The sequence below is a fragment of the Puma concolor genome, chromosome D4, assembly GCF_028749965.1.
Source record: "Puma concolor isolate L17-30 chromosome D4, mPumCon1.1.hap2, whole genome shotgun sequence".
In the NCBI taxonomy this organism is placed as follows: domain Eukaryota; kingdom Metazoa; phylum Chordata; class Mammalia; order Carnivora; family Felidae; genus Puma; species Puma concolor.
In genome coordinates, this window is record NC_141679.1 from 60696648 (window position 1) to 60723750 (window position 27103).

At 48.1% G+C, this 27103-nt stretch overlaps 2 protein-coding genes across 6 annotated transcripts in view; both read left to right on the forward strand.

Annotated features, from left to right (window-relative positions):
- TDRD7 (tudor domain containing 7) overlaps positions 1–3976 on the forward strand; it is a 77587-nt gene extending 73611 nt beyond the window's left edge. For all 5 annotated transcript variants that reach the window (XM_086683558.1, XM_086683554.1, XM_086683555.1 and 2 more), the window contains one exon: positions 3509–3976. In XM_086683558.1, coding sequence (XP_086539684.1) covers positions 3509–3729 — 221 coding nt within the window. In that variant the 3' untranslated portion in view covers positions 3730–3976. The remainder of the gene's footprint in view (positions 1–3508) is intronic.
- Positions 3977–8066: 4090 nt separating this feature from the next.
- Positions 8067–27103, forward strand: part of TMOD1 (tropomodulin 1) — an 87599-nt gene continuing 68562 nt past the window's right edge. Inside the window, exon 1 of the mRNA XM_086683562.1 lies at positions 8067–8228. The gene's annotated coding sequence lies outside the window, so the exon portion shown is untranslated. The remainder of the gene's footprint in view (positions 8229–27103) is intronic.

A 27103-nucleotide genomic window follows, 5' to 3' on the forward strand; every position in this document is an offset into this window, starting at 1 on the left:
GGGCACTTAGGGAGTACAGAGTCACTGGCCTATTGAGTTAACTTTTTTTTTCCAAACAACTTCCTGACCATAATAGAAATAATTTGTAATGATCTGTCACAGCCATGCCTTTCCACTATATCTGCTGTTTCTATTTTTCCGTATTTCTCTCTGTCTGTGGTCTCACATATGTGTATATTTCTAAAGCTGTAGTCAGGACAGGTATGGTCTTGCATGCTGCTTTCTTCATTTTTAGCATTTTTTTCCTAATTACTTTTTAAGTGTTTGTTTGATGGTCTTCATAATGATTTTTTTTAATGTTTATTTATTTTTGAGAGAGAGGGACAGAGCATGAGTGGGGGAGAGGCAGGAAGAGAGGGAGACACAGAATCCAAAGCAGGCTCCAGGCTCTGGGCTGTCAGCATAGAGCCCAATGCAGGGCTCAGACTCACGAACCTCAAGACCATGACCTGAACCAAAGTTGGATGTTCAACCAACTGAGCCACCCAGGCACCCCTGTAATGATTTTTAATAGCTGCAAAAGATTTGATTTAATCATTATTTCCCTTTTGTTAAGCATTTAGGTTATTTATACTTTTATTGTAGTATTAGGAAAAAACCTGCAGCTGTGTATACTAGCCAAAACAAACAAAAACAATGAAACAACATAAACGACCAATAGGAGGAGCACATTGCTCAGCTAATATTTGACAACTTATTGTATATATTATAATACAAATGCATAATGGGTTTCCACAATTATAAAACATCCTAGGTCATAGGATATGACCATTTTTATGGCCAGGTGAGTTTCCAGTTGCATTGTAATTAACAGCATGCAAGTATGTGATTTTACTACATTCATACACCCTATTGACTATTATTATTAAAATCTGAGGATGTAAATTAGCAGGTGTACAGGGACACTTCTTTAAAATACTGTCTAGGGGCGCCTGGGTGGCGCAGTCGGTTAAGCGTCCGACTTCAGCCAGGTCACGATCTTGCGGTCCGTGGGTTCGAGCCCCGCGTCGGGCTCTGGGCTGATGGCTCATAGCCTGGAGCCTGTTTCCGATTCTGTGTCTCCCTCTCTCTCTGCCCCTCCCCCGTTCATGCTCTGTCTCTCTCTGTCCCAAAGATAAATAAACGTTGAAAAAAAAAAATTAAAAAAAAAAAAATAAAAAAAAATAAAATAAAATACTGTCTAGGGGCGCCTGGGTGGCTCAGTCAGTTGAGAGTCCGACTTCAGCTCAGGTCACGATCTCGTGGTCTGTGAGTTCGAGCCCCGCGTCCGGCTCTGGGCTGATGGCTGAGAGCCTGGAGCCTGCTTCTGATTCTGTGTCTCCCTCTCTCTCTGCCCCTCCCCTGTTCATGCTCTGTCTCTCTCTTTCTCAAAAATAAATAAATGTTAAAAAAAATTTTTTTTTTAAATAAAAAAATAAAATACTGTCCAGTTAGAGTTTTGTGACAGCAGTGCAAATGCTGGTGGCTCCTCTGTGCATCCCCCCAGTACGTAGCATGCATACTGAGGCGAAGCTTCGCGCAGAGGTCCGGCAGCATTAGCAGAGGGTGTGGGGGCGAAAAAGGTGGGGGGATGCAGACCTCCAGCCATCTAGGACTGTCTGTGTCGTGCTCTGCTGGGATATGGGGGGTCGTGACCACATGGTGCCACCCATTCAGCACAGTAACAGAAGTGATCTCAGAAACGAAAGGAAGTGTGTATATACATTTTTCTTTTAATTTTTGACCAGCTTTTGTTGGAGATATCTATATCTATATATACCGTTATTTTGAGGTATTTTTCAGTTTCTTTCTTTGTGTCTCCTGCTAGATTTCACAGGAAACTCCCATGATAGTTAGATATGAACCAAAAACAGCATTTTGCAGACGAGCATGTCTACCACTGATCTGCTTTGAACTCAGACCTCTAAATAGTTTCTTCAGATTTAATGATTGCATTTTTTTTTAATTTTCACTTTTGGATGTTCAGGTCTTGCTAACATAAGCATGACAGTCATACTGTCCAGAGAGGGAGTCTCTGTGAGGAACAAGTGCATGGCACCATCATCCCCATCGCCAGCACCTTGGCTGACAGTCACTGGTGCTTACTATGGGCAAAGGTCTCCACCAGCCACTCCATTTCACTGACTTTTCCCACACACTAGGAGGGTTAGGTACTGTTAACTATTGCTGTTAAAGGTCGGGAAACAGCAGGTTGGGGACTACTCTAGGCTTCTCTTGTTCTCAGAGAACTTAGCCTACCTCACTATATGGATAGCAGGTCTGTTAAATGATGTGTGAAACTCCCAGATCTCCATCACTACAGGGCACTGTGTATAGTTTCTCGAATCTAGTATATGTGCACTTAATTCATGTTAGTTTACTAGTATTTTCTGAAAAATACATACTCTCTCAATTTCATTTTAAAACCTAATTTCGAATTCTCTAACTTGAGCCCTCAAAAGTCATAGGGACTTTAGAAATACATGGGATTTACAATTCATCTGGTCCAACCAGTTTATTTTCTGACAGACTGAGACCTGAGAGACCAGATGATTTGCCCAAATCCCATACCACTTGACAGAGGAAGAGCTGGGAATGGTAATTAGGTCTCTAGACTTTCAATCCAGTGCTTTTGCCATGGTATTATATATAATTTTTAAAAATCAGTATACTCTATATTAATTCTCTTTCTCCTTCTCCTCATCCTTCACTACATCTGGTTCATCAGGAAAAAAAATCTGTAAATAAGAGATGTATCACTGATGTCATTGATATTTTATTTTATTTGAGTGCAGTTGACAACAATGTTACAGATACTGTTGATATTTTAGTCCCCTTGGGTATCCCCATTATCCATTTAAATCTGCCTATACTTTATATAGGGAAATGGGCAGTAGTTATTATAACTTCACTTTTTTTTTTAGATTTTTTTTTTTCAACATTTATTTATTTTGGGGACAGAGAGAGACAGAGCATGAACAGGGGAGGGGCAGAGAGAGAGGGAGACACAGAATCGGAAACAGGCTCCAGGCTCTGAGCCATCAGCCCAGAGCCCGACGCGGGGCTCGAACTCACGGAGCACGAGATCGTGACCTGGCTGAAGTCGGACGCTTAACCGACTGCACCACCCAGGCACCCCTCTTTTTTTTTTTTTTAGATTAAAAAATTTATTTAAGTAATGTCTACACCCCAAGGGGGGCTCAAACTCATGACCCTGAAGTCACACACTCTTCTGACTAAGCCAGCCAGGTGCCCCTATAACTTCATTTTATAACACAGCAGTAAATCTCCATGAAACTTGTGTCTGTAGGTGAAGGTTTACAGAAATAACCCCATTCACAATAGGAGAACTATGATAAGCTGGACTGTTTTAAGATTGGTGGGTAACTCTTTGGTTTGGTTTTTTAATTAGGCAAGTCTAACCTGGTACGTTTCAGCTACTTTGGAACTAACAGTTTTCCATTATTATGGATCAAAGAAGGGTGCATCCGACGCTCACTGATCCTTGTACTCCTTGTCTTTCTCGTAGGGGTGAAGTGCAACCAGTGGTCTGAGGAGGCTTCGATGGTATTTCGAAATCATGTGGAGAAGAAACCTCTGGTGGCACTGGTTCAGACAGTCATAGAAAACGCCAACCCTTGGGACCGGAAAGTAGTGGTCTATTTAGTGGACACATCATTGCCAGACACAGATATCTGGATTCATGATTTTATGTCAGAGTATCTGGTAGAGCTTTCAAAAGTTAATTAATCACTGCTCCTGAGACCTTAACAACTAATTCAGATTTTTTTTAGCAATAACAAAATGTAGTAGGCTTAAAAAAAAGAAATCTTATCTCTGCTACAGGGCTCTGACTGCTGTGGGGATTGAAAAGAATATGCTTCTGTTTGATGAAAGATATTTAACAAGTTTTGTTTTAACAGAGTTGACTTTTCAAAGAAAATTGCACTTGAATTATTACTATAATATTAGAATAAAATGTTTATCAATATAAAAACTGACTACCTTATAATTTCTAGGCTTTATGATCATAAGATGAAGGATTTCCCTTTCTATTCATGTCTTCTTTATGGTGCTGGGTTCCTTTATAGTTAGATTGTGAGAAGTTATGACTTAACCCTGGCGTAGTGGTCTATCCCAAAGCCAATTGTGTGAGGATGATCTTGAGTCTTTAGCACATTAGCATTGCTAGTGGTGCTGTAGAGAAGCAACCCAGATGAACCTCAAAGCGTATTCCTCACCCCAAGTCTTGAGTGGCATATCACTACCCAGAGTGTCTACACCTTCCACAGTCTCCCTACCCAGCCTCATTGTCCATGGCTCCTCAACCAGCCACACTGCACCTGTCTGGCTCCCTGTACACCCAGGACTATTGATATTCTTTAGCAAGCCTTGCTCCCCTCCTAACCATGCTTATTCTGTTCCCTGAGCCTGCCCATCCTTTCACCCCCCACCATTTTTGTTTGCCAGTATCCTCCGTGACATCCCGGGCTGACCATGAAGCCTTCCCTGTACCCCTCCTACCCTGTTGCATTTGGAGTACGTCTCTCTTTGTATCAAGACCTCACTGAGCTTTGTAGTATATAACAAGTTGTCTGCGCACCCGTCTCCCCAGCTAGATTGTGAGCTCCTTGAAGGAGGAAGGGGTCTTACTCATCTCTTTGATGACATACTGGTAAATGTTTGACAATTGGTTCTGATGGGTGTGGGCCGGGAATGAGCCTTGATTCACAGTATCTGACGATTCCCATGTTGTAACTACTTCCACCATTGTTGAGTTCCAGCTAACAATGTGACATCACTGAACATGGAGCTGGGAAAAGACACCCCAGCAGCTCCTGTGAGCCCGTACAATGGACTTCAGAACATACCACTGTCTGCGTCCTCCACAACAGACAGAATGATATCTTGAACACATCAGGCACCCATTATGTCCTTGCTAATTGATGGGCAGGATGGCTTGACAGAGGGATAGGTGGAGGCCTTATCAGTGGTCCAAAGATGATGGGGAAAGGCCCTGGACTAAGAGAGGAGTAATGAGAATCAAGAAAAAAATTAAAGGCCTTTTGAAGTTTTTAATTAGAAATATTAGAACTGACATTTTAGATCCAAAAGACAGGAAAAAGAAAGTGTCAAAAAGTGAAGCCAAGTCTTAAGGTCTGAGAGGCTAGGATGATGACCCTTATTCCATTTGAGAAACTGAAATTTTTTGTTTTAAACATACTGAGTTTAGAGGCCACTGGGTGACTCAGTCGGTTGAGCGCCCCACCTCAGTTCAGGTCATGGTCTCCCCGTTCCTGAGTTTGATCCCCGCATCAGGCTCTGTGCTGACAGCTCAGAGCCTGGAGCCTGCTTCAGATCCTGTGTCTCCTTCTCTCTGCCCCTCCCCTGCTCACGCTCCGTGTGTCTCTCTCCCTCTCTCTCTGTCTCTCTCATAAATAAATAACAAACATTAAAAAAAATTTAAACATACTGAGTTAAGGGACTAGATCACTGTGTGAGGATATGCATAACCTATTAGAAATGTGGAGTCTTCGGGGCGCCTGGGTGGCGCAGTCGGTTAAGCGTCCGACTTCAGCCAGGTCATGATCTCGCGGTCCGTGAGTTCGAGCCCCGCGTCAGGCTCGCGTCAGGCTCTGGGCTGATGGCTCAGAGCCTGGAGCCTGTTTCTGATTCTGTGTCTCCCTCTCTCTCTGCCCCTCCCCCGTTCATGCTCTGTCTCTCTCTGTCCCAAAAATAAATAAACGTTGAAAAAAAAAAAAAATGTGGAGTCTTCACAGGGGAGAAGGCCAGGCTGGAGATAAACATTCTTAAACTCATTTGCTTATTTTTAGTCGAGAAAATATAGGAAAAGTGAGAGCAGAAAGAAGGTAAAGACCAGGTATTTGAAGTTTTTCATGTAAACCATGTTGAAATTATCTTTCTAGCTTTTTAAAATTCATATTTAATAATAAAGTGATTCAAAATTGAGGAATGCTTACACCACTGATTTAAACATTTATGATAAAATCAGAATATCCTGACACAAAGATTTAAGTGAAACAAAGTAGTATGAATGTATTTTATAATGGTTTCTTTCCCCAACAAAAACAACAAAAATCCTCAAACTGCCTACAGATTAAGAAGAGGTGGGTTCTGTTTCAATGACTTTAGAAAGGCTTCCATTATCTTTTAAAATAGAGCAATTGTGTTGTTGATGTAAGTGAAAAATTAATCTGGTGCTAGGGCAATTTGACAAACAATGAAGCTTGGCCCCTGCCTCATACCATATTCAAAGTCAATTCCAGGTGGATTCAAAGCCTAAACGTGAGAGCCTAATGAGGGAAGATAACACAGGAAAGTACCCTGATAATCCAGGAGTAGGAAAGAAGTCCTAAACAGGACAAAGTGCTAACAATAAAGGCAAATATTGATATACTAGACTATGTTAAAATGAAGAACACCGGTTTGTCAAAAGGCATTATTATGATGGTGTAAAGGCAAAGCACACAACGGAGGAATATTTGTATTTGGAACATATTCAATAAACAGAAGACTATCCAGAAACAAAATGGCAATAAATTTGAACATTTTACAAAGAGGAAATCCAACTGGCCAATCAACATGAAAAGGCCCTCAACCCACGGAAATCAAATTTCAGTGAGATCCTAATACTCCTACCAAAACTGGGAAAATGTTTCAACTTTCGTTAATTTCAATTATTGAAGATGTTTGCACTTGTGCTGGAGGATGCCAGTAAAGAATGTTCACAGCAGCACTATTGGCAATAGCTAAAACCTAGAGACAGATGTCCATTAATAGTAAAATGGATTTAAAAAAAAAAACTGTGCTGTATTCATGCAATGGAAACCTCTAAGGTAATAAAAGTAAACAAACTACAGCCACGTGAAACCACGCAGGTTAACCTCACAGGGTGGAATTGAGCAAATGAAGACAAAGTGTAGAGGAAAGCAGGCAAGGAAGTGATTACCGTAAGAGTAATCTTAAACTTCCTTAAGCGATCATTTTAGGAGGAAGCTGGAACCCAGGACCCAGAGGGTTGGCTTCTGGGCTGCTGCTGGCAATGTTGTTTCTTGCAACAAGTGTTCAATGTGATAAAAATTTTTGAACCTGCACACTTAGGATGTATGTACTTTTCTTAAATGTTTGATTCCGCAACAAAAGGGCTTAAAATAAAAATAATCTGAAATATTAAATCATTGCTTCATTTAAAAATGCATGGCACATATTCCTTGAAAAGAGCATTCTCTTATAGCTGTGAGAGTTTTGTAATGTAGAAATATATTTTCATGGAAAACAAGAGTCACAAAAACAAAAACGAATGTTTCTCATTAGTAATCTATACACCAGGAGTAAAAAGAGTTATATTAGGGTCTACCCCACCAGAAACTTTCCCATAACAATTGCACACGGTACCTTCTGTCCACACAAATTCTTTTTTATGAACCATTTTAAAAATTAAAACAAAGTTTCTATTTGGGTTTAAGTGGTTTGTTCTGAAAAACGTACTAGCCTTTTAAGAAAGTGGGACTTTTTTTTTTTTTTGTATTTTAAATCGGTATTTTGGACACTCCATTCCAAGTACAGAGAGAATGCATTCGGTTCTTTTAGAACTATTTGTTCACAAAATGATCGTTATTAAAGCTGCGGCTCCTGCCACACCTGGCTGGGCTGCCGGTGAGATGGGACAGGTGGTTGCTGTAGTCAAAAGAGGTAAAGGTGCAACAGCTGGCTGGCAGGCTTTGCTCCATCCAAAGACCTGCCGGTTCTTACATCTCAGACGCCACAGGAATGAAAATCCACCCACTTAGTTCCAGATAACTCCACTGCTGCTTAAACTCCTTACGGTACAGCTGGGGAAATAGAGACTCAGACTCACGATTATCCACAACCCCCTGTCCAAGGAAGGATCCCAGCTTCCCGGCGGCCCGGCCCCTTTGCCCCGCGCTGCCCCCAGCGGGCGTCGCTCCCTGGCCCGGAACGGCGCGCGGAGGCCCGGCGCCCCCGAGCGGAGGGAGAGGGCGGCGGGCGGGGCGGGGCGCGGTGACAGCGCTGAGCCGGGCCCGCCCCTGACTCCCACCCCCGGAGCCCACAGCGCCCGCCCGCCCGCGGCCGCCCGGGAGCTCGTCCAGCCCCGCGCTCCGCTCGCTCGCCCGCCCGCCGCCCGCCGCCCGCGCCCGTCCGCCGGCCGCCTGCGCTCGCCCCGTCGTCGCCCGCGCCCGCGCCCGCCCCGGCGGCTCCACGGCCCGGTAAGCCCCCTACCCGGCCCGGGGTACCCCTCGCGCTCGCGGGGCTCCCTGCCCCCGCGCCGGGGCCCCAGCCATATCTGGGCAAAATATTCAGCTGTCGCCGCCGCCGCCAAGAGGGACTGAGCGTGGCTCCCTCTATAAATAGCCGCCGCCTCGGGTTGCCTCCGGGGCTGGGGAGCCGGGGGTCTCGGGGTCCGGAGCCCCGCGCTCACGTCCGCGCCGCTAGGCTCCCCCGGCCCCAGCCAGAGCGCCCTCCTCTCAGGCCCTCGGCGCCGTGTCTGTAAACGACAGAAGGACCCTTGCGAGCTCGCAGAGAGGCGCGGGGGCCGGGGTCCTGAAGGAGCGGCCGCCCCCGCCACCCACCAGCCGCTCGACTCCCGCGCGGCGGCGGGGCTCTGCGCCCGCGGATACTCTGCTGAGGACAGGTGCCCGCCTGAGCCCGGCACCGAGGCGTGGCCCTCCTCCGGCTGCCGAAAGTTTGGGGGTGGGAGTGGGACGTATGTGGTTGGTGGACGGGGAACCGGGGTTCGGGCTGCGCCTGTTTGAGGCAGGAAAAGTTTCCCAAACTGCGCGAGAGGACGCGGTTTAAAGCACCATGATATATACACGCATTTCGGGCCAAGGTAGAGCGGGCAAGCGCCTGGAGGCAGAAGCCGCCTCCCTGTCGCCAAGTCACACGATGGCTTTGGCGAGCCCCTGCCCTTCCCTGGGCCTCAGTTTCCCCATTTGTAGGGGCGGGGTTTGGTTCGGGAGCTGAAGCTAGGAGTCTTGGCGGTGAGAGCAGCAGGGCGCGCACTTGACCGCTGGCGCTCCCCCACACCTGTTCATCGGCTCAGGCCTGGGACGCTGGGGCCAGAGCCTTGCACATCCGGAGGCATTGTGGAAAGAAACCGGACACTGTGGCAGTCCCTCTGACTCAGGCCTATACTGGGACCTATTAGGGTCCTCGGAATAGCCTGGGCCCTATACCTCCAGGAGGAGCGTCCCACGGTACTTATGGGCACCTCTGCTGGGGAGCAGCCATCACCCTCGCAAAGCATCACGTGACTCAAACAGCTTTAGACCCAAAGAACTGGGCAGGTCCAGAGGCTCCAGTCCAGCTGCTCCCTGGTCTCAGTTTCCCCACCTATACAGTGCCTATGAGACGAATTGGAACCATGCCAAGCATCACACCCTCCCAGACCCCCAGCCGCTTCCTGATATACCTTACGGACCCTGCCCTTGGTCTCTGCCTTAATCCTCTCAGACTCTTAGAGATGACCTAGCCCAAGCTTTTCTCTATCCAGATCACAGAACCAGACCCTAACTCAGGTTCTGGGCTCTCAGAGGGAGCATCCCCCAAATCTTCATCTTTCTCCCTGTGATGGCATTTATTTTAACAAGGGCCGCAGAACCCCCTGCTCAAGGTCACATGCTGCTGGACACACCAGGAGGCCTGCAGTCTCCACTAACCTTTCTCCTCTCTTTCCTGCCCCTTCTTGCTGCTCAGGCCGGTCTTGGGGATCTCTGAGCACCCCACCAATGCCCCCCTGTTTTTTGATCTGCTGTCCAGGACTTTCCCTTGCTCAGATGATAGCGCCCTCATTCTGAAATTTCATTTTTATGTCTACTTTCTATGATATATTTTCTCTAAACTCACCTCACAGCCTCACTGATAAAGAAGTAAGGGGAAATGAAGACAAATAGAGTCTCATCAACTTGAGCCATAAAACAGGCAGAGTGAAAGCGAACAATGTTGTCGTTTGGTGTATTTACTCCCTTTAATGAGCCAAACTTGCAAACACATTTTCGACCGTCTTGGCCCCTGAGTTGCTCCCAGCCTAAGTGGAAAGGCAGTGTCCTCTAAAAATAACCTCCACCCCACCTTATCAGAGCCTCACACCTTCTCCCTCATCCAGGGTACGGCTGCCTCCTGCTCCTGCTGCTCAGCAAAAATGCAAAAATGGGGAGTAGGTGGTGTTAACTCTGAATAACAGGAGGTGGGCTGACCTGGAGGTTAGGACCCCTGGCTCCAACCCCAGCTCTGCGACCCATTTAGAGTGACCTTGGGCTACGAGCGGTGGGCGAGATGGTCCCCAGTAGACCTGGAGTCAGGAGAGCTCAGAGGTTCCCTTGGAAGCCTTGCTAGCATGAGAAAAGTGGAGTGCCCGGGATGAAACTCAGGGGAACCCACCCCATGAAGAGGAGGGAAGGTGCAGGAAAAAGTGGTTTCCCAGGAGAAATGTCGGTTGCTGCCGAGAGACAGAGGGGGCTGGGGACTGGGAAGGGGCTACCAGGATTGGCAGGTGGTCCCGGGTGACTTTGGCCGGGGCATTGCAGACAGTTCAAAAACGGGAATCTGCCACTGCTTTACCGGGGCCAGTGACCCAGCCTGTCTGTCTGAGCCTTAGTTTCCTCCTCTGCCCAATGGGGATGATAATAGCACCTATTTCATATGGGTTGCTGTGGGGATTAAGTGGAGAGGATGCTGGGAAAGCCCTCACCAGTGCTTGGTACCTGCAATGATATTTCTAGGTTAGTGAGTGGAAGAGGCAGAGGCTAATGGGAGCTCAAAACGTGGGGACTGGGCCTGCCATTCCTGAAAGCTTGGCTGAGAAAGGAGGGGAGAGGAAAGGTAGTGGGAGCTGGAGACAGGCATGGGCAGCAGGTGGATGCTTCTGGAATGAGGTTGGTAAGAAGAGGTGGAGAAGGACCCAGAAGAAGGGAAGAGGGTGAAAAGAGAATCTGAGGGGTGTGCTTATGGGAGGACCAGGTCCTGCCTTAATCACCTGCTGAGCGTCAAGGGCTCTAGAATCAGGCTGAGCAAAGAAGTGAAGTTAATAAAATGAAGCCAGTCCTGGCTCAGACCCGTGTCCCCTTGGCAGACTTCATCTGCGAAGGAGGGTGTTGATGGGCCACGAAGGGTAGTTTGACTCTGCCCAGGAGCCTTGTGACCTTGGCTTGCTTATTTCTGAAATGACATCATCTATCGATGACTCCTGCTGAGTCCAGGAGTCATAATGGCCTTTTCCAGTCAATGTTTTGATTTTTTAGTCTTACTAATAGACCAGCCAGACTGCCAACATTTCTAAAGAGGCCAGTTCACTTTTCACATAAAGCCAGAACACCAAATCAATTATTTGGCTACTCAGAGCCATTATCAGTTTAAAGCCACAGTCCTGTTTCTGTGGGGACACATGAATCAGAGAGCATAATTCTGGGGCCATTTCCTCTCTCTTGTTTTGTTTTATAAAATCCTCCTTTGGTTAATTGCGGAAGGACCAGACTCTCTTTGCTCTTAATGATAGCGAGAGAATGAGCTCATCGGAGTCAACCTAGGACACGTCGGGGAGGTTTTCTTCAATGTTAGGAGGTGCTGCGTCCTTGCCTGATCTGAAAAACTAAACAAACTCAAGCATTTCTTCTGTGTCTCTCTTCTTGCATCCTTTTGTTTTTCTCTCAGAGGAAAACCGATCTGTGAAAGGCTGAAGTTACTGTGTGTGGGGAGGAACAGGGGTGAGGCCAGCCCAGCCCATGCACCCATGTGTTCCCACCTCAAGCCATCTTCTCAGGGTCCCCAGCCTGAGCCACCACTCACCCTGGGGCTTCTAGGGCAGTGACTCCAGGGCCATTCCTGGAGGTGATTCTGGTGGGTGATGAGTTGCAGTGACAGGGGTGTTCGCCCTCCATGCCCCCGGAACTGAGGGAAGCAGCAAATGCCTCTTGGCATCACTCAGCCTCCTTAATGAACTCATCTTTTCCCATCCCTTAAATGGCGGTGCCACTCTCAACCCTACTCTCTTTCCACCCCACACCGTCCTATGATCCCATTTATTCCCATGGTCCAGGTACCCCCTACAGACTCACAATTCCCACATTCATGTGTCACGCTGGGACTGCTCTCCTCAGTTCCAGGCATCTGTCACTCCTGCCAATTGGACAAAGCCAATAGGGCATCCCAAAGGCACGTCACACCCAACAGGCCTGATGTGGGCTTGTCACCCTGTCCTCCTCCGGTGTCCCCCATCTTGGTTAACAGTAACACTATCCACCCAGACACCGAGCCAGAGATCTCCTTTCTCTTTACCACCCCATTTGTTTTGTCAAGTCCCGTCAATCCTGCCTTCCTAAATATTCCTCCCATTCGTTTCTGTCTCCGTGAATGGGGTTGACAAGTACTCCAATCATGACCCCAATCGAGTATTTGCCATCTCTCCCCTGAGCAATTGTCAGAGCCTTGTAAAAGTCTTTCCACATCAAGCCTTTTCTTCTATGCTGCTGTTAGTAGATCTTTAGGAAATGTAGCTCTGACTGTGTTATCCCTCTCCCTTCAGGGACTCCTCATTTCCTACCAGATTCCTTAGCAATGAACCCAGGACCATCAAAGGTCTAGCCCCAAGCTACTTCTCCAAAACCATCTCTTGGCACTCTTGCAAATTCTCCTTACCTTCTGGTCATGGTGCAAGCATCGTGCCTTCGTGACTGTCTGTCTTTGGCCCTGCTGTTCATTCTGCCTGGAACGCTGTTCTCTCCCTTCCAAAGTTGGCAAACTTGTAATCATCCTTTAAAGCAAAGCTCTTCATTGCCTTATCTGCGTTCCCTCAGCCCCTAAATGGACCTCAGAGCACCAGCCATAGTGTGTCCTAAATGTAATCACCTGCTCACATTCTCATCTCTGACTGGACTGACAGCTTCTTGAAGATGGTTTATGGCTCCTTTGTTTCTCCTTTAACAGTGTTCCAGAGCTCAGAGCTCAGAACTTGGCATAGTGTAGGTATTTCGTGTGATGATAAATGACTGACCATTGAATGGATGAATGAGGAAACAGGTATGCCAATGAAAGCCCAGTGATGGCCATGACAATCACAAACCATCAACCAGCATCTACAACATGTTTTCCCACAGAACCATCAGCTCCGTGGCGGCAGAAACCACACCTGTTCTGCTCCCCCTCTCACTCTGCAGCCCCTGTCAGCCCCATCGCAATAAATAGCATGAATCCGTGATCTTGTTTGAAACTCAGGAATCCTGTAAGGGAGGAAGGGCAGGTATTATTAACCCCCTTTTGTTGATAGGACAGTGAACCCAAGTAGCAATTGTTCCAGGTCATCCGATTGGGGTGCGTATTCCAGAAAAACCCAAGTGCTTTCCAGGGTTTGGGAAGCTTGAGAAGTGAAAGTCCTTGCACTCTATCCTAGGGCCTCTCTAGCATTTGAATCATTTGGGATCTTATTAAAATGCAGACTCTGGCTCAGTAAGCCTGGGAGGGGTTCTGAGATACGGAATTTCTTATTAGCTCCTTGTTTCTAATAAGCTCTAATCATTTTATTAAGCAATAGGCTTAATTCCTAATAAGCTCTAATGAACACCTAATAGTGTGAAGCTTGTCCTGTACACACAGACCACCACACTTTGAGCACCAAGGTGAGGGCTAGTTACCTTGGCCATTGCATTAAGACATTGTTTTTATTAAGATCTACAAATGAATTCATTTAGGCCCTGACTCGAAATACAGGGCTCTTTCTGGGTTTTGGTTTTTGTTTGTTTTTTAATGGAGCCCGCACAGGACACACAGATGGAGCCTGATGGGACAGTTGGTAGGGGCACAGGACATGGTGGAGCACGTGGTGGGAGGGGGGAACAGGACAGGCAGGTGGCAGGGACTCTGGTGCTGGGGCATGTGGCCGCACTGTTGCTGGTGAGATAGGCCCCCAGCCTTGGCCTGCTGCTGGAAGGGTCGGGCTGTGCAGCGGTGGGTTATTTCCATCTTCTGCTACCTTCCCTCCTTCTCCTTTGCATTCTAGAGAAATTTAGGCCCAGGCAGGGCTTTTAAGTCCCTACTGCCCAGCTCTCGGCCAGCCTGGAACCTCTTCTCAGACTCCTGTGTCCCCTTGCCTTTTCAGGGCGCACTGCTTACAGGTGTGGTATCTGTGAGCACAGGGTGAGTGCTCCAGGTGCTGCAGTGGGGACCCAGATGCCACCCTGAAAACCACTCAGAAGAAGGGTGCCTGGGTGGCTCAGTTGGTTAAGTGTCCAACTTTGGTGCAGGTCATGACGTCTCGGTTTGTGAGTTCGAGCCCCAAGTCAGGCTCTGTGCTGAGAGCTCAGAGCCTGGAGCCTGCTTCGGATTCTGTGTCTCCCTCTCTCTCTGCCCCTCCCTCATTCGCACTCTGTCTCTCTTTCTCAAAAATAAATAAACATTAAAAAATTAAAAAAAAAAAAAACTACTCAGAAGATAAGGGTGAGGGGAGCCCTGAAGAGGGACTCCTTCCTTGCAAACCCAGGAAGATTTAAAAAGTCAGATTGGATGACAACATCGTATGCATTTGTTTATGGTTTTCTACTGCATTCCATTTACACCATTAAAAGGGTTGAGATGGCTTAAAATAAACCTGCACAGGCAACATAACTGGTAAGAACAGAAGTTTTAAAAAGACAGGGCAGGCTTGAAAATCAGGATCGTGAAACGCTGAGAATCTGATGGGACCCGAGGGCCTTGTTCCAGCAGAACGAATGCACTCGTGCCCCGTAGTTTGCCTGTCACCTCAGCGAGCCACTGGGTTCCCTTGAAGGCCACTTGGAAGCCCAGGTTAAGAATGCCCAACACAGAATAAGGAGAGGAAATTCAGCCAGCATCTTGGCTGAGATGGCAACTGTTTGTGAACACCCAAGTCAGCTCTGGGATGAATCATGACAGCCAAGGGGGAAGGGAGACGAGATGAACTGGGGGACAGTTGGTGTCTGATGAAAAGAACGCCAGCCTTTCAGGAGAGAGAATGGGGTCTTCTGAGAGTGTATGTCTTCTCAGAGTGTATGTCACATTGGAATACTCAGTGGAATGCAGTTTAGCATAGTGCTTACGAACATGGAGTCTGGGGGCACCTGGGTAGCTGAGTCTGTTAAGCATCCAACTCTTGATTTCAGCTCAGGTCATGATCTCACAGTTCATGAGTTCAAGCCCTGCATCAGGCTCTGTGTTGACAATGCAGAGCCTGCTTAGGATGCTTTCCCTCCCTCTCTCTGCCTCTCTCTCTCTCTCTGTTTCTCAAAGTAAATACATAAACTTAAAAAAAAACACATAGACTCTGGAGACCCCCTCCCTAGGCTCAAATCAAAGTTCTGCCTGTTACTGGCTATGTAAATTCGGGTAATTTTAAATGCTCTGTACCTCAGTTTCTCTTTTTGTAAAGGGAGTTGTTGTGGGGACTAAATTAGTTATTATATGTGAACATTTAAGACAGTACCTGGGATATTGTTAGCATTACACAAGTGTGAGCTATTATGGGAAAGCAGCATGGAGTAGTGATGATGAATATAGTCCGATTGAATCTTGTCTGGATTCAAATCCGGGCTCTACTACTTACTAGCTCTGTGCCCTTGGTCACTGTATTAAGTTACATAGTGTCCCCCCAAAATCCCATCCACCTGGAACCTCAGAATGTGACCTTATATGGAAATAGGGTCCTTGCAGATGTATTTAGTTAAGATGAGGCCTTACTGGGTTAGGGTGGGCGCTAAATCCAATGACTGGTGTCTTCATAAGATGAGGAGTGGACATACACAGGGAAGGAGGGTCTGTGATGGCAGAGTCAGTGATGTAGGTACACGCCTAGGAATGCCAAGGGATATTGGCATCACCAGAAGCTAGGAGAGAGGCATGGGACAACAGATTCTCCTTCCGAGCCTCCAAAAGGAACCAGCCCTGCTGACACTTGATTCCCAATTTTTGACATCCTGAGTTGCAACAGAGTAAATTTATGCTGTTTTAAGCCATCCAGTTTGTGGTCATTTGTATGGCAGCCCTGGGAAATTAATACAGCCAGATTACTGCAGTTTCGTTTCTTCATCTGTAAAACGGGGATTAAAAAGTACCTGCTTCACAGTTATTAAGACTGCACGACATGATCTATATAAAGAGCTTATCACCGCGCCCGTTATGCAGTATGTACAGAATAGCACTTGCTATTATAAGGTACAGTGACGTAGTGGGCAGTAACAGCCCCGAGGGTGGGTTAACAGCATTCCACTGTTTGTCTGCATTAGAACTTGTGTAGCCGATGCCCCATGGATGAACTTTCATGTGGTTTCCAGTGTTTTGCTAATACAGATAATAATCAGATGGTTTGTACATGTATCTTTGTACCAGTCAGGGAGTCAACGAGTGGGATGAGTTCCTAGAAATGGACTTGCTGAGTCAAAGGGCGTGTGCAGTTGGGTAGATAGGACTTAACTTGCCTTGAAGGAGGGTAAACCAATGTGTGCTTCTGTTGTATGCGACAGTGCCCGTCTCCCCCACGTCTTGTGAACACTGGGAATTCTCAGGCCTTTGCATCTTTGTCGGTGTGATAGATGAGAACTGATGGCTCGCTTCTCAATTTACCTTTACATGATTATGAGTGAGCTTTTTAGCCATTCGTATTTTTATGTGAATTGCCTGTTCCTTTCCTCATTCTACATTTTCACTGGACTGGCTTTGTGTTTGTTTCTGGTTTGGTTTAGTGTTTTGGTAAGACTCTGCTAAATAAATTATCCCTTCGTTCAATGTGCAGCAAATAATTCCCCCATTTGCCTTTTGGCGTTGTTCATGCTAATTTTCATATTGGTTTTTCAGTAAATACAAAGACGAGCTTCATAAGCTTACGTTAACACCTGCTGTGAGGCAAGGTGACAAGCTGTGTTTGTAAAATGGAGAATGAGGAGAGGAGTGAAGTCCACAGGCTTCTAATTTTTATTCTACCAGTGCTTTTGCTTTCTGGCTGTCAAAGCCAGTAATAATGCTAGGCATTCACTCATTTACTTAACAAACCTGCCGTCAGCACCTGAGAGGTGCAGGCTTCCTGTTGGACGGTGGGGGAGAGACAGGCTTGCCCTCAAGTAGCTTCCAGTCTTGGGGGCAGAGGGTGCAGTAAGACGATGTTCCCGGTGGCCTCTCCCATTTGTATGAAGGTATTTGTCTTGCCTGATCCTTTCCAACCGGGAGAAAGATGACCTGGAAGAGGCTGGGCCCGGTGAGAACTCACGGTGGCTCAAACCAGGGGCATTGCAGCGAGGTGGGGAGAAGGAGCCACCGAGCAGACTATGACATGGTGTGTAAGCCGACTGTGGTCGGGAGATGGTGTCAGAGCCCTTTCCTGGAACCCTGTTGCTTACAGTGATTTGTGAGGTGACTCAGACACTGATGACCTCAAGAGACGCAAAATGAAATGCACCCTGGTGCATGCACACACATGCACGTGGCCTTTCTAATTCAAACCATTGGCCAATTTTGACTGACATGTAGACCTTTGAAGCCCACTGTGTCCTGGGACGGGGCTCGTAGCAACTGCAGAAAGAGGCAAAGTCAAACACTGTGTTTAGTTTCCCTGCTTTTTCAGCAGGTGCTTTCCTGTATGACTAAGAGGATGAGATCAGCTGGGGAAAATAAAAGCAAACAGGCCAAAAAAACAAGTCTTTTAAAGATAGCTGGTCTCTGAGTCCCCATCCTCCCCACCCAATGGCCCCGAGCATCTTTCATAATAGAATCAAGCCTTAAATCTCATCTTTCAACTCCCCCAACCACCACCATCAATCGGGATCTCAGCCGTCTCTGGAAGGCCTCATCTGGGACCGTGTCATCCCTGCTCACGTGCCTGTTGTAACCCTCCCCACCAGCTCCAGAATCAGCCCAGAGTATCTTTGTGCATTTTTTTACTGTTAGAAAGTTCCTTACGCAGACTGTAAATCCACGTCCTGGTCATCTCGGTAATCTATGTCTTCTGCCTGCTGGGGACCCACAGACCACATCTGTTGCTCCTTCCCTGTCAGTGCCCTGCAGGTTTGAAGAGTATGACCCGTGTCAGGGTCCTTCAACTGTTCCTCACATGGTCCCCCTGCTCCCCTTCTCTGGACTTAGCGCCACTCGTGAGAGAAGGTCCAGTTCACAAAAGAGGTCACTCACATGGCCAATAAACGCATGAAATGTACTCAGCATCATTAGCGATCAGGGAAGTGCACAATGAGGTACGACTACCACCCACCACCGTGGCTAAAATGAAAAGTACTGACCATAGCAAGAGATGACGAGTTTGCAGAGCAACTGGAACTCTCGTACATCAATTGTGGAAATGTAAAATTGTGCAATCACTTTGGGAGAAACAGTTTGACAATGTCTACTGAAACTAAATGTACTCTTGCTCCGTGAGCTAGCAATTCTACTCCAGGGATGTACCCAAGAGAAATAAGAGATTGTTTCTACCGAAGACATTTGTAGCCCTATTTATAGTTACCAAATACTAGAAATAATTTAAATGTTCATTAGCAGTAGAGTAGATAAATAAATTATATAGTTTATTTAACGGAATACTATCTCCATCAGTGGAAAAGAATGAACTGCTGCTAAAACACAACACAGATGAATCTCACAGATGAAATGTTGAGTGAAAGAAGCCAGACACTGCCACCCGGGGTGGCTCAGTTGGTTAAGCGTCAGGCTCTTGGTTTCGGCTCAGGTCTTGATCTCACGGTTTGTGAGATCAAGCCCTGCATTGGGCTCTGTGCTGACAGTGTGGAGCCTGCTAGGGATTCTCTCTCTCCCTCTCTCTCTGCCCCTCCCCTGCTCTCTGTCTCTCAAAAAATAAATAGACCAAAAAAAAAAAAAAAAAAAAGGAAGAAGAAGAAGACAGACACAAGAACATACTCACTGTGGGTTTTCATTTACATGATGTTCAAAAGCAGTTAAAGCTAATCTGTGGTTGTAAAAGTCACAGTAGTAGTTACCTTTGAGGGAGATGGATGGGAGGAAATGTAAGAGCATTCTCGTGTGCTGGAAATGTCCTGTGTCTTCATCTGAGTGGTGTTTACACAGGTGTAGACGTGGAAAATTCAGGGAGCTATACTCTCAAGACTTATACACTTGACTGTATATAAAACCAATGCCTTAAGAAAAAAAGAAAAAAGTACCCCCCCCACCCAAGTGAAAGAGTGGGGGCCCAGAGCTGAGTTCCCACAGGAGGCCAAGCAAAACCACCATTGCCTTGCTTTGGTCACTGTCCTTTGATTAATGCAACTGAGATCCCACCATGATTTGGGAGGCCCCACACTGTTGACTTACCCTGGGTCAACAGTCATTTGAGAACCACTAAGTCTTTCTCGTGGCTGCTCAGCTATGTCCACCGACCTAGTGCTTATGGGGTTGGCTTGCTGGGCCCCAGGCATTGTGGGACTGGGAAGAGGGGAAGGAAACCAGGAATCTGAACTGCATCATCCTTTATCTCATTTCCTCTGTATAGCACCCCTTGTGAGGTGAATGTTGTGCCTTCACTTTAAAAACAAATCCGTGAATCTCAGAGCAAGGCAGGGGTTTTAGTCTGCATGACCTGTAGTCCAAGCTTTGCCTTTCACCAGACTGACCAGAGAGGAGGCCTCATCTGTAAAGCGGGGCTCATGGCCTAGCTTGTAGCCCCTGGTGGTGGAGGAAGAGACCATGTGTGTGACACCACCCCAGGAATTTCTGTGTGAGTGTTATCGTCCCAACTTAATGATAATTTTCTTGAGGGCCAGGAAATAACAGTTTCTGTCTGTGCCACAAAGGGGCACCATGTCCTGCCCATACTAGGTTCTCAGTAAATAAGTGAATTGGGTTGTAGAAACTCAGCTCCAGAGAGGTATAGCAGCTTGCCTAAGGTCACACTGCAAGTCCTCAACCAATAGGACTTGTAACCAGATCCCCTGACTCCCATCCAGATGCTCCTTCTGCCATTGTACAGTGGCCCCAGCTTCCTGTGGACCTCAGGGACTGGAGATTCTCATGGGTTGGAAGCTACTAAGGAGGAAGGAAAGGCCCGGCCCAGGGAAGACAAGGCCGAGTCTGGCCCTGGGGCCTTCAGGGTGTGTGTCTTGGGAAGCGGGCTGGGAACAGGTTGTAGGCTATGCAGTTACTCTCTTGAAATTCTTAAATTTATCGTTGGATTTGGATTTTTACATGAAGTCCCATGGTCAACAGAGCATACACCAGGGCTGGGAGCCTTGGCCCACACGAGGTCCCACCTCCTGCTGCCTCTCTGCTTCCTGGGGACAGGTTCTTAGACTCCAGCTGCCTCACCTCCTGGTGCCCCCAGATCCCGCCAGCCTCCCCCTCCTCCCCCTGCCCAGCTACCACTGGGGATCTCTAGTGCCTTCAGCTGGCAATTCTGCAGGACAAGGCTCTTGTCCACCCCGGGTCCAGGCACCTAGTGTCCCAACACAGAGGTCGGATGCCCTCAGATAGCCCATTTCTGTGTGTTGGGGCAGCGGCCCAACTGTGGGAAGGGGAGATGCCTGGCTCAACTGTCTGGCCCCTCATCAGGGCAGGGTGTGTGTGTCCTGCTTCGGGCGGGGGAGGGAATTGGGAGCTAGTGGACTTGGTGTGCCCGCTTTTTGTGTCACAGCCCACGGGCACCTGTGTGATCAAGACATTGAATAATAAGTAAGAAAACACTATGACAGATCAAAAGCGAAGCTATGAGAAAAAAACAAAGCTTTGTATCTTGGTACCTTTAATGGCACTTTTTCCCTGATTTTGAACAGAGGACCTTACAGTCTTATTTTACACCGGACCCAGACCCAGCAAATTCAGGAGCCAGTCCTGCCTGGGAGGATCTCGCGGCAGGGCAGGGTGAGGGGTTAGGCGTCATGCAGGCGCTCCCTGGGGAAGCAAGATGGCAGGGGATGTGGGCCTCAGAGGCTGCTCTCTGACTGGATCTCATCACAGGTGACAGCATGCCCCAAGGCACTCACTTCTTGCCCTGCAGGGGACACAGAACTGCAGGCATGAAGTGGCTGAGGTTTTATGAGCTGCAAAGGTCTCTGCATATTGCGTGGTTATTGGCGTGATTATTGCATCCCATTCTAGGACCCTCTTTTAAACCTAACCATTGAAGAAATTAAGCCCCCCACAGCTTCCATTACCTACTGGTCGACCCCACCACACCCTACCTGGCAGTCCCCACCCCGCACCGATTGAGGGTTGGTTGGCTTTCTCCCCTTGTGGGTCACTGGCCTGGGATGGAATTCGCTTGTCCCCAGGCCTGTATCCCTGACTGACCTGCACTGATGGCACCCTCACCCTGAGCCGGGTCAGAGCTGCATGCTGAGATGCAGAGCTGGTCAGAGAGTGCTCCTCCCCCCACCCAGGTCCCGGCCAGCAGGGGGCGGGGTGGGGGGGGGAGTTGAGGGGTGTGGGAGCACAGAGTTCCCCGCTAGGCAGGGCGGCACTGCTTCCTCAGTGCAGGGAGAGGTCAGCTACTCTAGTAATGGGGGGGGGGGGGGGGATGCTTTGCTCTCTGGAGAGGCTGTGCCTCCAGGACTTAGCAGGGCTTCCAAGAGTGTGGAGGCCGGGAGAGGCTACTCCAGGCTGAGAGGACACCCCGGAGGCCTGAAATGTCAGGGGTGCCTGGGGTGAGTGGTCTGGCAGAGCCAGAAAGGGAAGGCCTGGGCTGGATCAAAAGCGGAGGAGGCCCACAGGCCACCAGCTCTCCCATGGCCTCGAACTCCAGGCCAGAGTTTGCTGTCATCATAATGGGGGCTACTGAAGGTGGCTTTCAGCTCGGGAGCAGCATCACATCTGCTTTTCATAAAGATCATTTAGAGGCTGAGTTGGGTGTGGACGGGAAAGTAGGGGAACTGAGGCAGGGAGACAGGCTTGGGGGGCCGTGGTGATAGCATAGATTTTAAAAAGGCAAGCCCCATAGGAAGGGAGAGAGGGGACAGACAGGATGTGAGAGAGGTAGGCTTCTAGTCACAAAGGACAACTAGAGTATGACTCCAATTGGGTGAAGTACCTGGAGTAGTCACATTCCTCAGGACAGAAATAGGGTGGCGGCTGCCAGGGCCTGGGGTGGACCGGAGGGCAGAAATGAGGAGTTTGTGCTTAATGGGGACAGTTTCAGTTTGGGAAGATGCGCGTGTTCTGGAGCTGGACGGTGGTGATGGTGCACAGTGTGGCTGTACTTAACTGTTTACTTAAAATAGGTTAAAATGGTAACCTATTTACGGTTAACACGTTTTATGTGCATTTTATCACAATTTCAAAAAAAATGTAATGTGTAAAAAAGAGAGGAAAAGGGAGAGGCCGGCAGGCATGGGGACTTCCCAGAGTGAGGGGAGTGGGAAGGGAGTGTGCAGGCTGGCCCCCCGCCGTCTGGCCTGGGTGACTGACAGGCTGCACAGGTGCAGGTGCGGTCCCCCAGGGGAGGAGAGGGTGGTGGTGGTGAGGCAGGGGGACTCCAGAAGCGCCTGGCAGGAGCCTGGGCTGCAGAGACTGGCTGAGAGTCATCAGCTTATCGCTGGTAACCGACCCCACACAGGAGAAGATGAGAAGCCCCAGGGGAAGCGTGAGACGTGAGAAGAAGGCAGAACCCCCGGGATGGGTGGGCCGAGGAGAAGGCCTCATCAGGGAGGCTGAGAAGCAGGGGCACAAAGGAAGGAGGGAAACTGAGAGTAGAGTCTGAGCTCTTGCTCTTGTGGAACTACAAGAAGAAGGGTTCATTCAAGATGCCTGAGTGCAGTGAGGGGGTGTGTGGGAGAGAGGGTGGTCCTCCAAAGGATTGTGGGAGGATCGGGGGGTGGGGGGGTCTCATGGGAATCCAGCATGAGCTACAGCAATCCAGGCCTGAGGGAGCCGGGCACTTTTGGGGACACGGCGTTCTCCACCTCTCTCTCAGCCCTGTGAATTCACCCTCCTCTGAGGACTCTTACTCCCCCAAATGTCTCTTCCCTCATGGCCTCAGCTTCCATGTGCTCATGGTGGTGTCCTCTCCTCACCCGCAGCTTCCCCTGCCACCTGCCTCACTTTCTCCTTATGTCCCAGTTGAGTGCTGTTGTGGCTTGGATTGTATCCTCCCAAAACTCACACCTGTGAATAGGACATTATTTGGAAATAGGGTCTTTGCTGATGATCAAGTTGACATAAGGACATGAGGGCAGGTCCAAATCCAATATGATTGGTGTTCTCATATCAAGGGAACATGTGGACACAGACATGTACAGAACAGGGAGACCGTCCTCAAGGCTAGGAATGCCTGAGGCTCCCAGAGCTAGGGGAGAGACATGGAATGGATACTCCCACAGAACCTTCAGAAGGAGGCATCCCTGACAACACCTAGATTTTGAATTTTTAGCCTTCAGAACAGGGAGATAAACATTTCTTTTATTTAAGCCAGTCAGTTTGTGGTACTTTGTTAAGACAATGCCAGGAATTAATACAAATGACAGGAAATAAAAGCTCATTCACCCAATTCATCTTCTTCTTTTTTGTTCCAACCCACCTCATGGGTCATTGACTAGCCAATCAGTTTGTTGCCCTTGAGACAGGCACCCACTTTGTCCAATCAGCTGAGGGGAGGTGTCACATGATATAAAGCATGGCTGCCCCAGAGTGCTTCATGAAGGAGAGCAGTGGAATCAGCTCTCTCAAGAAGAACAGGGGACATCTCAGGTGCTTGTGTCCCTGAGGCCAAGGGGAGAGAGAGGTGCAGGCTTCAGTGATGAGGGATAGTGGCTTAAAATCTCTTTGATCAAAGTGTCTTCCAAAAGAGAAGGACATGAAAAGATGGGGTGTGAAGACTCAACTTTGTAAATCACCCTTTCTTCACCTATCATCAAGATGTTCACTGTGGCTGGAACAAGAAGACGGTATAACTGGAAAATATTCCTCTGAACTTGAGGCCCCGCCCTCCTGACCTCAGGGAAGTGCGGTCCATAAATCAAGATCCTGCGCCAGCGCCTCTTTCCAGAGTTTTCCCACGGGGACGGATGCTGGAAAAGCCATTAGCAGAAGTGACTGGACCCACTTCCCATGAAAGATTTAAAAGTGCATTTGGTACTCCAGGAACTTCCCCGCCTCAGAGCTTTCATTTCTGACGCTTCCTGATGGATGGCCTCAGCCCTTGACCCACTATTTTTCTACTCTCCAACCTGCTTAGTTGTATTTCCTGGCACAGCTTGTAAATTCTATTTTTTCACGTGGAGCAGTGGTTTAAGGCTTCTGCCGTTGAGAAGCAGGGTGGCCAGATGTACTGCCAGAGTAATATATACACTAGATTTGGAAGAATTTTTTCAATGTGTTTTAAGTTTATTGAGCTGCCCTTTTATTTTTCTCACTGACTCTTACTGAGGATTCAGTTTATAAAACAGGTAACAGAGGTGCTTCAGGTGGGCCATTCTGGGGGCTTCATCGCCCCCCTTCCTGCCGGCCCCTCCCCTCTTGGGTTCCCAGTCCTCTGAGACCTGGTCCCATCTTTCCGTTTTAAAGATGGGAAAACAAAGGATCCAAGAACAGAGGGGACTTGCCCAAAGGCCCAAGGGCACTAGACCCAAACCCAGATGGGCTCATTCTCTACTAGCACACTTACCGGGCACAGGGCTAGGCAATCGGGACATTAAGACAAATAAGACATATGTCATTATCTTAGGGGAGTTACAGTCTGATGACAGTGCATGGGGGAGCAGGAGGGGGATGGGAAGGTGACCCCGGCAGGAGCGGCAGGGACAGCAGCAGCCTCATAATAATGACTAGTATGCTGAGCCTGCATTGACCACACAGCAGTCCCAGACTTTGCACCTTCTCTGCTTGTGTCCGCTTAATCCTCACACCCTGCGGAGTGAACGAGTGCGGTTACCCTCTCACTGTACAGAGTGATGGTCAACTTTTTATTTTAGTAGCTGAATCCCTTCTTTAAGGGAAGTCTGATATGGAGCCCCAAATAAATCAGGCAAAACCAGGGTGAGCCCCCTCACTTAGCCTTTCCTACTTAACCCCCGGCAGGGGCCCTGGAGGAGCTGAGCTCTCCCTGAACACAGTTTAAAGACCGCCCATCTGATCCAACGTTTGGATGTCTCCAAGAGGGTAGGTTACCAGCAGAATTTCCCAGTCTGCAGTCCGCTTATGCTCATTTTACAGATGAGCAAACAGAGACCCAGAGGAAGGGAGGAAGGAACTCAGCAAGGGTCACCTGGGGAGTTAGCGCCACAACTAGGACTGCAACCAGAGTCTTATGGATCTCAGCCCTTTGTCCATCAGTAATATCTCTTTTATTAGGAAATGGAGGCCTTTTATTAACAGCTAGAAATACCATCTCTTCCAGCCATATTTTAAAGCGGAGCTTACAGTGGGCTCTGTGAGTGTGGTTTTCCCCTCCCTCTTACCCTGCCCTTCCCCACCTCCAGCTCCCCACATCACTGACATTAGGAGGAGAATCTTGCTTTGGAGAAGCCATTTCTGGGAGCCAAGTGGGTGAGTGTGGCTTGAAGCTGACAGCTTCATGGTTTACCTTAGGAGTCCTCTGTTCCTCTCAGCTTATTTCATGTAATGCCTCATCACCCCGTAATATGCACAGGACACTTGACATTAGAAAGGGCCTTTAAGTCCTCTGAAAAAGGATGTTGAATTCAACAGCACCTTGGAGTGTGCAAGTGGAACATCAACTTCCCTTCCCCGTGTGCACTAAGAGGGAGGCTCCTTCAGGAAAGTTAATGATTGCACCCCGCAGGGTGGCATCTCTGGAGGTGGCCTGCCACTCAACCCATCCCTCTTCAGCGGGCCCCATGGTCGCCACCTACTTCTCTCTTCTGGCTCCTTCATGGCTCCTTTTCCTACTCTCCCTTGTCCTGACTCATCCCTTCTCCAGGTTCCATCCATAACTTTTTTCTAAGGATTAGAGTGCATATCACCTAGGAAATGGGTCAGCTGGCAAACTGGGAAGCTCCCAGGGTCCCAAACTTGTCCCAGCTCATCCTGTCCCCAAGTCCCTTCTTGCGTGAGTCTGAGTGGCCCAGAGGTGAGGCTAGGGCTGTTACCCAAACTTTGTTTCATGGGATCCCAATCCCAGGAGCAGTTCCTCAGACACATGGTTTCATGGTCAAAGACCAGGAAAATTCTGCTTATAACCTGTTTCTCCTGAAGACACCCAATGTGTGGAAGCATACCAAAATTTCTGAGACATTCTGTGGTCTCAAATCCTGTGGAACTTTGTATGACACGAAATCTGTTTGAGAGCCAAAAAAAAAAAACGTGTTTTGCAGCTAGTTCAAAGGTGTCTCTGTGAGTTAGTTCTGGAAGCCTCTGAACCCTTCACTAGGGTCCCTTTCAGCCATAGATCCTCTCCTGGCTCCACTCAAGAAAAGCCAAATTAGGTTATTCTCTGAGAACATTCACGAAGGTGTTTTTTTTCCATCTATACCAGAGCATTGTCAGCTGCTTGTGCTTTCTTTGGAAGTAAATAGAAATGAATCAAGGGGGACCCATTTATGGTCTGAACATTGCATTGGGGTCTGGGCAAAGGAAGACATCAGGCTAATCCAATCCATTCTTAGAGGAAAGGATGGCATTGGGGTTTTCTGTATTTGGAAATCAAGTCCTTTCTTATCAGGCCAGCTGTCATATTTCTCCTACAAATATGCTCACATGTGTACAAACTTACATTAATAACACATCTCTCCTTTCTGAAATGGAGGCTTTATCTGTCAGCTTAGCGAACTTTGATTTTCATTTAAGTACACGAATTGTTCTTAGTTAACAACTATTCCAGCTTTTGATTGGTTCATTGGTCGTCTTTTCCTGGCTTTCATTTCTCTCTACCCTGGAAAATCCCATCAGTCATTTCATGGATGAGCCATGCTGTATGTGCGTGCGTGCGTGCGTGCGTGTGTGTGTGTGTGTGTGTGTGTGTGTGTTTGCATAGGGGTCTAAAAACAAAAACTGCTGTGACAAAGGAGATACTGGTTGTATTTGTTTGCTGGGGCTACTGTAACAAAATCCCACAAACTGAGTGGCCTAAACAACACAAATTTGTTGTCTCAAATTTCTGGAGGCTAAAAATCCAAGATCCAGGTGTCAGCATGGTTGGTTCCTTCCAAGGCTGTGAGGGTCCATTGCAGACCTC